The following is a 13,694-nucleotide window of genomic DNA, read 5'->3' as shown; positions in this document are numbered from 1 at the left end:
ATGGTGTGCATGAATGTAGCTGTAAGGACCATTAATAGCAAAGTCACCCACGTCTGAATGACAAAGCTTCCATTTTAACAGCTTACTGAAGGCACAAATGTTCCGTAGCCTATTCCACGTTTAAAAAAGGGTCAAATGTAAATGGATGTGTGCAGTGCAGTATGTGCCATGTGAGGTGAGCATTCATGCGAGTCACTTACTGGTTTGGACTGGATTTCTTTGGCATAGAGGGGTTGGAGGAACTCAGAGTCCCCCTCCAGTTTCAGGCCCTTCTCTGTTATTCTGAGGTTTCCCATCCCGTCCTGTGCAGGAGAAAGACACACTCGCAATTAGGACATTATCTTCACATACATATGTTATTTTTATATCTATATCCATCCAAATTGCATTACAGCTAATACAGATCACAGATGTGAATTTCAAATGAATAAAGTGTTGATGCTGCTGGAGCACAATCACTGCAACAATTACTGCTTGACAGTTTGGTATCAGCAAACAGCACTTTGCACTAACTCATTTAACATGAAAGTGTAATATTTGTGATTAAATATTCAAAGCCCAGGGTTCACTTTCTAGATATGCATTTACTGAAATAACCTCAAATGATGGGAAAAAACAGATTTGTGCGAGCTAAGGTGAAACAGACTCATTTTCCCAGAATCATCTGAGTCTGCATGTAGTTACATAAAACAGCTTCACAGGATTTAAGGAGGACATACAGACGATATGGAAACAAGGTGAATTCAACCTTTATGTATATTTTCTTCTTAGTCCAAACATCGGGTCTGAGCGTTTACACGTGCTAACCCTCTGCAGGCTGCTGTCTCCGTGTATTCTGTGCCAATATGGGGCTGAACCTTGAACAGGAGTTGCTGTGTGTGTCCAACACCTGCCACTTTATTTCTGACACCTGCAGCTTGATAACAAGCACCTGGTATTTATCTATATGGCAAGATGTCTGCGTGAGGGGGAAAAAATTAAATATCACACGCACACCTGATGGTGTGAGGAAAGATGTTATTTTGTTTCGCACTCACAGAGATACAAACTCTAAACACTGTACACAGAGCATATTAGACAAATTAAACTGTATCTCTGGGTGAGCAGCTCCTCTAATCTCTTCTAATCTTCTTTTAATGCAGTGATATTGGTCGATACTTGACTCCAGCATTAGTATTACAAACTAAGCCATAGGCTAACATGATGTGCAGAATTCATACATATAATTGAGCAGTTTGTTTAGATATTTACAGCAAAAGGGTGTTCAGTATGTAACTGCAGCCAATGCAAACTGACCAGAATGCCTGGAAGAACTGAATATGCAAATGACAGGAGGGATATTTCCATTTCAAAGCAGGATTCTGTGATTTGTGCCAAAAATGTTAAGTTTAAGCCAGGAAATAGCAGAGACAAACGCTTTTGCAAATCAGATGGTCAGAAAACAGATTAACCTTTCGGTTTTATCGGAGACTGGTGTGTGATCTGGTTCTTCAGTGCAGGAAAGACCGTCACAAACTGCCCAAAATACAGCTGCACACGGTGTACTGCAGTGCTCCTACAGAACTTACATTTAAAACACAAGTTTAAAAAGCTGAATGTGAATAGAGTCAAATTTGATTCACAAGTTGGCAAGACAACTTTGACTACATTACAATCAATGCACGGGCTCTATAACCAGGCCTCAAAAACATGACATAAACATTCATGTTGTTGTAAAATTTCATCTTAATGTGGTTTGTTAAACGGTATGCCTCAGTCCCACAGGTCTACAGAGCAGCTGGTGAACACCTGGCAACCCACGGTCATCTGGTTGGCGAGTGCTGGAGGTTGTTGCTAAGCACAATGTAAGAAGGTGCTGCACCAAAACCTCAAACTTTTTGCATGTAAAGTTGCTCTAGTAGAGTCAGGGAACAATGAAAGCCAAATGAGTAGTTTATGTGCATTTAAAATATGACTTTGTTAAAGCTTATCTGGTAAAATAGATGTTTGTGTATGTATGAATGTCGTAAATAATCAGGCCCCATCTTATCTTAATGACCTTGTAGTACCATATCACCCTATTAGAGCACTTCGCTCTCACACTGCAGGCCTACTTGTTGTTCCTAGAGTATTTAAAAGTAGAATGGGAGGCAGAGCCTTCAGTTTTCAGGCCCCTCTTCTGTGGAACCAGCTTCCAGTTTGGATTCAGGAGACAGACACTATCTCTACTTTCAAGATTAGGCTTCAAACTTTCCTTTTTGCTAAAGCATATAGTTAGGGCTGGACCAGGTGACCCTGAATCCTCCCTTGAATCGCACTTGTTATTAATCTCTGTCTCTCTTCCACAGCATGTCTTTATCCTGTCTTCCTTCTCTCACCCCAACCGGTCGCAGCAGATGGCCCCGCCCCTCCCTGAGCCTGGTTCTGCCGGAGGTTTCTTCCTGTTAAAAGGGAGTTTTTTCTTCCCACTGTCGCCAAAGTGCTTGCTCATAGGGGGTCATATGATTGTTGGGTTTTTCTCTGTACGTATTATTGTAGGGTCTACCTTACAATTGTCAATAGAAAATTGTACTTAGTAGTCAGTATAATCTTTTAATGATATAAGTTTGCACATGGTAGAATACTGCATGTTGACCTTTTGATGACTTAGGCTGTTGTTCACTACAAGACTTGTTATAAATTTCTTCCCACAACGCTAGTGACAGCTGGACACTCTTATCTTCACTTCACACCTTCTCTTATTGTTTTATGGTAGGATAAACGTATCTATGTCTGTTTTAGGCTAAGTGCCTTTTGTTTAGATGAACTGTTGGACTTCCAGACCAGCAGGTTTAGGGAAGTCTTTATGGGGTCACACTCTGACCCCCCCCCCCACACACACACACGCATGCACACACGCGCACACACATACGTATACACATCCACATTCCAATGTAATGAACAAACGCACCCACTGATGTATATAAATAAAGACCAGGGCAGTGGCAGGGTGCGAGTCTCGGAGCCCTCACTTCCGTGCGAGTGCTCTGTGGCCGCCCTTGCTGCAGGTGAAACTGTGTGTTTCTCCTCTCTGATTCGAAGCTGAAGAAGTGTCTTAGAATACATCTCTTGACAACAATATAAAGCACCTTGAGGCGACTGTTGTTATGATTTGGCGCTGTATAAATAAAATGGAATTGAACTGAATGTGTGGAGGACCCAAGAAAGAAAGATCAACACCAAAGTATTAATGAAGGAAGTCTGACTTCTTTAAATAACAAGCTAACTGAAACCTTAAACTAAAACTCACCAATCCAGAGTAAAAATTCTTTCAAGTCCATTTACGAAACCTGCCCCAACAAATGCTCACGGATACGAAACACTTAATTGGTAAATTAAGCAAGTTAAGGTGGCAGAGGGCAAATTCCTGACATTCACAAAAGAATCTGTGCAAACATATCTGTAAAAGTGAAATTATCAGAAATTAGTCACAAAAGCAAATTCTCAAGTGCTACGAAGGAGCACAAAATACTGTCAAGGTATCTGAAAATAAACCACATCTGTTACAGTTCATCGTTCTCCTTCCGTCAGATTGTTTTAAATACAACAAAAGTTGCCAGTCATTCGAAGGTATTGCAGCCGGGTTACAGAGGCTTCTGTTGCCTCCGCCTGTCTACAAAGCAGAGACCAAAGGATATTAACCATTGAAGATAAGAGGAGATTTGGTGAGAGATCTGCTATTGAGCTGCTTTGATTCAAACACAACGGGCTCAGCTGACCCTTCACTTTCCATCCAGTCATTATATATATTATATGAGATCACTCACTGGATTGTCTCCAGATAAGAGGCGTCAGTGTGATAGTGAAATAAAGAAAAGAGAGAAAAAAGCCAGCTATCTGCTCATGTGATCTCCTCCTGCAAAGACTCTTCTTTTTGTTTTCCCGCCGTCTTTTGATCCCCTGGTTCCAACGAGCAAATGGAGATCAGGACCCTTGAAATCCCAAAGTAACTGAGGATGGTTTGCAAGCCTCCTCCATGTAATCCGTCCCCCCGCTGTGCAAAACGTATTAAAATTCTGACACCACTGCAGAAACGAAGAGGTGAGTCCTGGACGTGTCACGACTGCGAATTATCCCCTGGTGGAAATCAGCGGGCCCGTTAGCGAAGGCCCACAGATGTCATTTAAACTCAATTTCTGAAACTTTGATGACGAAAGCCAACTGTAAGAAATAAGATGTGTTTATTTTCTGGCTTCTACATTTTTCAGGAGCACAGGTACTCTAAGAAAGAGGTAACCAGAGATTCATGCGATGCATGTTTACTGAAATGTCCACCCGGAGTTCAGCCCAGCGGAAGATTTAAAATCCCCGAGGATGCATGAAACTTAAAAATAACGTGCTTCAGACAGTTCAGAGTCTCTGTTTCTACATTTCATACATTTTCTCCTCTGCTGAGATATCAGAACACACTCTTTCTCTGTAGGCCGACATTCAGATGAACAACTTACGTGGATTTGCTTCTTTAAAACACAATAGGTGAATGTTGCGGTTCAGAAAAATTCAAACTTAATTATGGAAAAAAATAATTAAATAAACTGACTCTCAAACCTTTCACGTCCATCAGAAATTAATGTGAAGTCCATTTCAGAGCCAGTAATAATGTAATGAGTAAGGTTATACCTGAGTTTTGTGGATTTCTGTAACTTTTACTCTGTAAAATTATTTTTCCTCAGGCTCAGTCAGTTGAACGTGACTGGATCATAACCAAAAAATAAACTCTATTATTCTGATATATTTGATCCTCCCACGCCTAATTATTAATTAAAAAGCATGAGGCCAGAGTTATTAGACTATAACTGCAATCAGAGTTTATGGAATTCTGCCTGTAACCTGTATTTACACAGATACTCTTTACTGCTGGTTCTTAGCTGTAAGCACAACCTGCTTGGTTATACTGTGCATACTATATATATTGTATATGCATCTATGGCAGGACCATAGATGAAACACGGGTGTGCAGCTTCAGGGTCTGATAAGTGATATGGACGTGCCTGAAACCTTCATTTTTCTTTTTATGTTATCATCAGGGGGCAACGCCTGTGGTATTGGGGTCTATGGGAAAATGGCCGTTGCTCTTAATGCGCAGTAAACATTTTCATGACCAGTTCAATTGCTTGTTTTAAGACTTATTATATAAAAAGATGTTTATTTTGTGAATTATAGTCCCTAATACAGTCAGAAAGGGGGATGAAGCAGTAAGTGTTTACCAAGCATACGCCGTCCCCTGATTCCACAGCCTGGTTTCAATGAGGCTCAGCAGAGCTGGAGGATTTCTAAACAGTGATTTCCTTCTTTTATATACGTTGTGTTGAGAACATAAATTAATCTTGTGTCAGTGGAAGATTGGATAAAAATTTTTTTGTGTGAGTCTAATTCAGTTCAGTTGTATTTGCATAGCGCCAAATCACAACAACAGTTGCCACAAGGTGCTAATGCTAGCTGTTTGGCCAGTTAACAGCTACGGATCATTTGTAGACACTGAGGTTACAACTTGGTGTTGTGACATAGTTTAGCATTTATGCATATTCAATTCTTGTATTAAGTAAAGAAGAATTTGACACTATGTTTATCAACCTTTATGAAGTTATAAAGGTTGATAAAATGTGGCAGCTAGTGCTGGTAAGCCCTGTTATATCATGACAGCATGGTTCTATTAAAATTCACACCCTATACAAGTAAGTATGCAGTAACATAGTGTACTATGTGGACATGTCCAAAGAGAAGTATCCCAGTGAGACACAGTATCAGAATCATCACAGCTGCAGAGGGAGATAGGAGTCGCTAAACAAACCATTTAATACGAGTATGTTTATGTATTTGTTTGAGTTTAACTGTCTCAGCACCACAGAGAGACTAAAAGCTGGGGCTGAGTTTGAAATCAGCTCCTTTTTATTCTACACATTGGCTGCTTCTAAATGTGAAATACATATATATAGTATCCATAGCATATGCACTACCCACACTAAAGGATTTGCATCCTATAGCTGTGACTTAAACACTACACCTTTCAGTGATGCCAAATGATTAATAATCTCCATAAATGCTCGGTGTAGATAAAACTTTTATTTTGAACTAAAATGACCTTAAAATAAATGAGAAAGGAAATAACTTCTAACGTAACCTCGTCTCGACTCTGTCAGGGGGAACAAGAGACACAAAATCCTCAGTCTGTGTTCGTGACTCTGCTTTTGTTGTTTCAATTCAAGCCAAGTATTCTGCAAATGACAAAGTCTCCCTGCTGCCACTGTTTTAACCAAGCAGTTTTAATGGTTCACATTATGGATGAAAGGCTCCAGGAACTGCAATATTTAGGACAAAAGCAACAATTTAAATTTCAAACGTATTTTTGGATATATGAAGCCGCACTGACGAGGTGAGCCAGGTGGTTATCTGTGCAGCCACGTTCGATATGACATCATTCTTTCTATGAGATGGAAGTTGAAATCTAATTCTTCACCTTCCTGAAAAACTGCAGTTCGACTCGCCTCACCTTTTCCTTTTTTATTCTCTGCAGTGAGCAGTGCACTGCAGCCGGCACAGCGAGCCATGAATAATTCAGGATGGCTCTGACCAGGACAGAGGCCTCTGAACACTCAGGTGTGCCTTCTTACCTCTTCTCTCCTACCCGCTACCCTCGTCTCCCATTGTTCTCTTCTTCGTTGCGATTCGCAGTTTGACATGAATCACCTTCTTGCAATCCTGCCCCTTGCTCAGTCCCCGTGCTGATCATCCTGTTTGTCACTTTTAGATACCTCTCGCTACGTGTTTTTTCCTGGCCCCTGCCTGCCACTCTTTTATTTTTACTGTCACTCGATTTTTCTACCTGAACAGCAATAATACATTTTCCTCCATTACATCCATTCATTCTCTTCACCTCTGTCCCTCCCTGTCTGCCGCTTGAACTGGAAGGTGCTGCTACTCAGGCGGCATGAAATCTAAAGTAACCTGCTGTCAGAGCAAAGCGAACAGAGCAGATTATGACACGATTCAGACGGCAGCCATTGCTTTGACAATAATACTAAAACTGTTCAATAATACTGAGAATATCACTAAGAACACTCAGCATGCATAGTTTTATCTCAGAGCTGCACGCCTGCTGCTGTTGACTATTTAAATGCTATTTAATGTGTGCCAACAGCCTTCACAGTACGACTGCTTATGTTTTTATTCACTGTCCAGATATTTTTACTTCCATCATCAAGTCGTCACCCTGAAGCCAACCAAAATATGCTCTCCATGTTCACGGCTCTTGGTCATCAGTAGCTTTTTGGGGAATGTGTAGCAGAAACTATTTAATTAAAGCAAAACTTCAGTAAAACAACGATCGGCTCCATGTGCCAGCAACATGAAATGCATTTCTAATGCACTCTTTCCAAATCAAATGGAGATAATTCAAGATACTCAGTGGATAGCACCAGTTTAGGAGAAGCTTTTGACACAGTTATACGTTAATATTTTATCAGTCGATCGACATTTTGTGAGCAATTTTATGCCCAATAAACAAGCCTGTCGTCCATGGGAGGATCTGCCAGTCCTACTTTATTTTCAAACAACCACAAGCAGCTCAACAGCAACATTACCATCAGCTACCATTATTGCTAAATCCAAAGGAACTACACGCTGTTGGCTCAATGCATTTTGCTTCTCTGTGGTCTGAAAGCCACCACTCGCCTGTATTTGATGCAATCTGTAATCAATAGTATACTGTAACTGTGATCAGGAGTTTCTGGAGATTTTTAAAAAGATAAATTGAATTAATTTATATATAGTAATACCATTTTAACAGTAAGATGTAATAAATATGACGTTTTTATCTAACTTTTAATGTAAAAACTAATTATAGTAATAAGTTTTCTTTCTTTCTTTCTAAGTTAGATGTCAAAACCAATTAACAATTAACAATTAACCAAATAACAGCAGAGTGTAATTAACAACAGTACATTTGCACTGCAGCAGTGTTTGACCACATTTATAGGTAATTTCATTGTTTTCGCACATAAAAAGAACCTTTTATTTAAAAAAATAACAGTCAGCTGTTAATTAGGGTTGTGATGTTAACATTAACATTAATTTTAGTAACTTTTATTTTTCTGGTATCCGGGCTACAGATTTTTTTTTTCCCCTTTTACACCACAGGTCTCTTATAGAAAAAGAGTGCACGTCATTAAGAGTGAAAGCTGGCGTTGGGTTACAAAGCAGCTTGCAGAGGCAGTAGGTACTAAACCAACTAAACGAGATGTGAGATTTGACAGAACTGGCGTTAGGATTAGCCGTTGAATGCCTTGAATGGGTTCAACTTCACTTTTTTTCTTTTTCTAAAACATTTGTTATTTAAAAATCATGCAAGTATAAAATGCAGGAAGAGTAAAATCGAATCTCCCAATCATAACATCGAATCAGTGTTCTCAGAAGATAAACCAGGTAAGCTGCAGGAATATTTGCCTACATTTCAAATAAACCTGCCCATCATTTTATGCTGTTTAAACTGTCGGTCTTAGCCTGTTTCTTATTCCCCTTACTTTTCTGAGGTCATGACAGATTTGTATATAAATCATCAGACATGTACCGAGCTCCCTCCGTGTGCAGGACTCTCCTCATCTTAATCTCTCTTTTTGCTCTTTGTTCCTTTCTCTCTCTCCACAGCATTTGCTGCAATAAGGACTAAATTGATCTCCACTCGGTCCGGCATTCCCTCCACTGTCACCTCCACATAAGCTTGATAGTTATTGAGAATATATTGTTTTTCGTGCGTGTTTACTTGTTTCATTGAGAATCTGTGCTATATCCATGGCCTCTCTGTTTACCTGGACCTGTGTTGGTGTATGAGCGCAGGAAGAAATGTCTGTCTTGCAAATAACATTTGTGCCTCCAGTTCCCTCTCTTATTCTCCAGATTTATTTGGCCCAGCTGTGTGCTACAGCAGAGACAGAGGGGGGTTGATGACAAGGAAGGGGGAGAGGAGCAGCGAGGAGCACATATAAAGACTGATGTAACACTGGATCTTCTCTCTGCTCATATCTGTCCTCTTATCTGTATCCTATTTCTCTATCCATACCATCTCTGTCTGTCTGTCATGCTCCTGCTTCTCCTTCACCGAAGCAGACGTCTTCAACGAGCCAGTAGTCGCTGCTGTCAATAATGTGGAGCTCTTGGCCTATTATTGAGCGTCTGCATCGATATGCATCAAGCCACCACCCGAGGCTAAAGCAAATATAGACGTCTCTGGGGGAAATACTACAAGGAGTGAGACTTTTTGCATACCACCGAGCTAATCACACTTCTGCATGCTTAAAAGTAAAAGCTGCGTTTGAATACTCCTACACAGGAGTTATTCTGGGATCAAGTGCTGCACAGTTCAATGCTACACTTGAAGAAAACTAGGCCCATAATAAAGACGATAAGATGCATTGCCAGAGGGTACGTTAATGTAGGTGTTTTCAATAAACAGAAAACATAAACTCTTCTTTTATTCTCACAGAGTGTGAAGAGCAAACATCAGGAGCTGTGAAATATGCAGAAACAATTGTCCTGTACATGTCTACAGTAAGTGCTCTCCTCTGCCTACTAACAGGATCAGAAGTCAGTGACAAACAGAGCAACCCAGTAAGATAGATCTTGGGTAACTGGATCTAACTAAGCTCCAACAAAGAGGCTTTTTAAAATCTTTTTGACTAAATGCACATCACTACATTTGGTGTGGTATGTTCTTTGTCTCCACTAATACTTCAGGTAAATTCTCCATTTAGAGACTGAGGTTTTAAACTGAAGACATTTAAATTAACTGGTAATTCTACATCGGCAGAAGGTATGAACATGAATAGTCGTCGTCTCTCTGAGCGAGCCCTGCGATGCACTGACAACCTGTCCTGGTGTACCCAGCATCTTTCCCGTGACAGGTGGGATAGCTTCCAGCCACCCCCAGGACCCTGAATTAGAGAAGCAGTTGAGGAAATGGATGGATAGATTGTAGGCAGAGGATGTCAGCTACACTTCTATCGATACTACTACTGGGTTGGACTCCCTTTTGCTTTCAGAACTGCCTTCAGTCTTTTTGGCATAGATCTAACAAGGTGTTGGAAACATTCCTCTTGGGCCACGGCATGATGGCATCACACAGTCCTTGCATGCTTCATGTTGTTTACACCACATTCTGACCCTACCATTTGAATGTTGCTGCAGAAATTGAGATTCATCAGACCAGGTAATGCTTCTTCCAGGTTCGGTGAAGCCGTGTGAACTGTAGCCCACGTTTCCTGTTCTTTGTTGATATAGGCAGAAACCATTCAGGTCTCCTGCTGCTGTAAACCATCTGCTTATAGGTCTGATATGTTGTGGGTTGATAGTTCCTTTTCTGCGTCTTGGTTGTAATGAGTTCATTATTTGAGTTATTGTTGCCTTCAGATTGGTTTGAAGCAGTTTGACCATTTTCTGCAGTAGAAATATTTTCATCTTTTTGGCCCATGGCTGTGTGGGAAAATCCCAGCATATCAGCAGTTTCTGCAATGTTCACAGTAGACTGTCTGACACCAACAACCAGCCACAATCAAAGCCACAAAAATCACCTTTCTTCCACATTCTGATGCTCAGCTTGAACTTTTACTTCAGGTTGTTTGGCCTTTTCTACATGCGTGTGACTGGCTAATTAGATATTTGCATTAGTAAGCAGTAGAATAGGTGTAATAAAGTCTAATAAAGTACCTGATGAGTGTGCAAATCACCACTGATAACAGCTGAAAACTACCACTTGATGGGCTGATAACCTTTGACACAGGTGCAAAGGCAGGTCATTGGTATAAACAAAGCAAAGCTCACAAGCAGACTGTTCTTAGTTACACAATCCAAGTTCAGAAGGCAGATCTGCAGGCGCCACAGTAATGGGCCAGCGCCAGCAGAAAGAGATCAAACTTGGAGTCTAATATTAATGCAAGTTTATGTAAGTGCATTTGCTCCCGAAAGGCAAAAATAATAACATTGGTTCCTCTTCACAGGGTGTTTTGTGTAAGGTTAAACCTGACAAAAACAGGGTACCTGGGCTTGAGGAGTGGGTCATCAACTAATTGTAAGCTCTGTGTTTTGATCCCCAGCTTCAGGACATTGAATAATAAATAGATGCACTGGGAGCAATTTTTCCCTCGATGCGTCCATTTATGTGCACAAATGTGTGTGTAACAGATAAAGTGCTGTATGCACAGAACAAAGCACCCTATGAATGCGTGCATGAATGGGTGAATTTGGCTTGAAGTGTGAAGTGCTTTAAGCGGTCGATAAGAGAAGTGCTATATAAATACATTCCATTTACCTTATCAGTGTTTGTTTGCCGTAACCACAGTTTTTCTCCGGCCTTAATCAAACTGGACTTTCCATTTGCCAATAAAGTAGAAAGCTTACACTACAAACAAAAACTTTGGCCATCAGAACAATCTGAAAGATGCTATGTTCACAGTATTTTCTGCACACACAGCAGTGGCTTCAAAGAATCGACTGACCCGAAACTGACTGTGGCAGCAAAGATACACAGGTTGAGTCCTCGCATTTCAGGGCAAATCAGGCTGCGTTTCTTGGCCGCATCAGAAGAGGCCTTTGAAACGGGACTTCAGACAATCTAGCCCCTGAGCAGGGACGCAGCAAGAGACAAAACAAACCCTTTCATGAATTTGTTACACTCGGGGTGAAAATAGTAAAAGCCCAACAAATCTGAGCTACAGGTTCTCAGGAACTTATACTGTCCACCACAATATGCTGAAACCTTGTCTGCACAAGCTGCTTTGGTCATAATCCTTGTTTAGTATTTATTTACCATCATTAATAACTGCCTGTGTAAACTGTACCCTTCAGGTGGAATTTGAGTATTAATTCTTTACTTAATTCCACATCAGCTAATAATAATAAACTTGGTGAGAAGCCCCTCACCAAGCACCCGGTGGTACCTCAAGCCTGTCTTCCTGACCCACAGGGATACGCCTTTCACATCCATTTCTAATGTGACGAACAACAAAATCCCCAAAATCCCAGGTGAGGGCGCAAATGTCACAATTTCAGAAGAAAAGTTTGAAGTCTGGTCACAGTCTGCTTTTTTTCATTTTACTTTTAATTTTGACTCTGTACCCCTCCTCTCACCCTGACAGTTGAGAAAGGCTTCAGTGGTTAACTGGATGAATGGATGGATCGATCAATTGATGGATGGACGGTTGGATGGATGATGGACGGTAGAGGTGGATATTCCCAGACACCTCAGTATATATCATCACAGTACTTCACTAACGATGATATTATTGTGATTTTTAAATTTTTGCAGTATGCTGAGTAATGCAATAACATTTATTTATTCGCTTTTTTCAACTGCTAATTATATCCTCAACACTAAAATTTGTTCAATCCAATAAACGAACTTATCTCAGTTCAGCTAGTTTTTTTGTCTCAAAATGAGATTTTCAAGCAGATTAACACTGTGATTCAAACCTGCTGTTGTCATAAGACAGAGTCACTCTGTCTGCGACTGAAATGGTCAAGCTGGCACTCACATGCAACCTGTTTCTGATAATTCAGCTATTAACTGGCAAAAATCACATATTTGTACATATTTAGAGAGCCTACTCTATATAACTGCTCCATGCTCTTAAACTTTCTTTTATTATTGTGTTTATTTCCTGTTTTTATGCCTGTCTTATTTGCTCTGTACAGTGTCCTTGGGTGTTTTTAAATAAAATGTATTATTATTATTATTATTATTATTATTATTATTAGTTTCTGTCTACACAAGCACAAATCCAAATTTAACAGAAATGCACATATAACGATTACATTTGTGCTAAACAACCTTCCTGTTCTACAGGAATATAACCAGAACACAAGCAGCCGGCAGCCAGTTTATTCAAGTTGTGCTCGCTGACAGAGACTCACTCAGATGTTGAATCTGTATTTGCAAATCTCAAGCTGTTAGCTTGCTCTGAAATAGGAGTTAGCTTTTTGAAGCTAAGTTTCTCCAGTGTTGTTCTTTTGGTTGACTTGATGTAGATTAGATTAGATTAGATTAGATTAGATTAGATTAGATTAGATTAGAATAGAATAGCCCTTTATTGTCATTGTACATGTACAACAAACCAACTGTGCACTAATGTAAGTTTGCTCAGGATTTTGGTGAGTGACGTTCTCTCTCGTTCACGGTATTTCAACCTTTGACCCTAATGGATTGATGCTTATGTATCTCATGACACTGATGATACCCGTGGAGCACTTTTGCCCACGGTCTCTTCACATGTCTTTCAGATGCTGAGGGATTTCTATTGAACTGCAGGTAGAAAATCAAAGGTTGAGGTGTACCAAGTGTGCAACAACGCTGACTGGCCGTGACCGAGCATCATTATGTAACCAGGTGAAAACCATTATGTGGTCACCACCTTACGACAGGGAAGAACTGTGTTTATTCTCTTATTAACCAACATAAACCTGCTTATGTTTCAAATGCAAATGAAAGAGCCCTCCGGCCGGCTGGGAGCCCACTCGGAGAGTAAAATTTAAGCACCTTCGGACAGCAGCAATGTGTTTCCTGCAATCCATTCCCTCTCCACTCCCGCATCACTGAGTGCTCTTTCAATCAGCCTCCGTTGTCCCTGTGTGGCTGCCAGGAGCCAACATGGCCAAACTCCAAACTAATACATTTTCCAATTGATCTATTT

At 40.4% G+C, this 13,694-nt stretch overlaps 1 protein-coding gene across 3 annotated transcripts in view; it reads right to left on the bottom strand.

Moving 5' to 3' along the window:
- The window catches only part of sgcd (sarcoglycan, delta (dystrophin-associated glycoprotein)), a 458,641-nt gene that overhangs the window by 101,586 nt on the left and 343,361 nt on the right, over positions 1-13,694 (bottom strand). For all 3 annotated transcript variants that reach the window (XM_039618529.1, XM_039618530.1, XM_031750357.2), the window contains one exon: positions 201-302. In XM_039618529.1, coding sequence (XP_039474463.1) covers positions 201-302 — 102 coding nt within the window. The remainder of the gene's footprint in view (positions 1-200; positions 303-13,694) is intronic.

This window comes from Oreochromis aureus, linkage group 10, assembly GCF_013358895.1.
Source record: "Oreochromis aureus strain Israel breed Guangdong linkage group 10, ZZ_aureus, whole genome shotgun sequence".
Lineage (NCBI taxonomy): Eukaryota > Metazoa > Chordata > Actinopteri > Cichliformes > Cichlidae > Oreochromis > Oreochromis aureus.
Note: the sequence above shows the minus strand (reverse complement) of the source record. Positions and strands in the feature narration are given on the sequence as shown.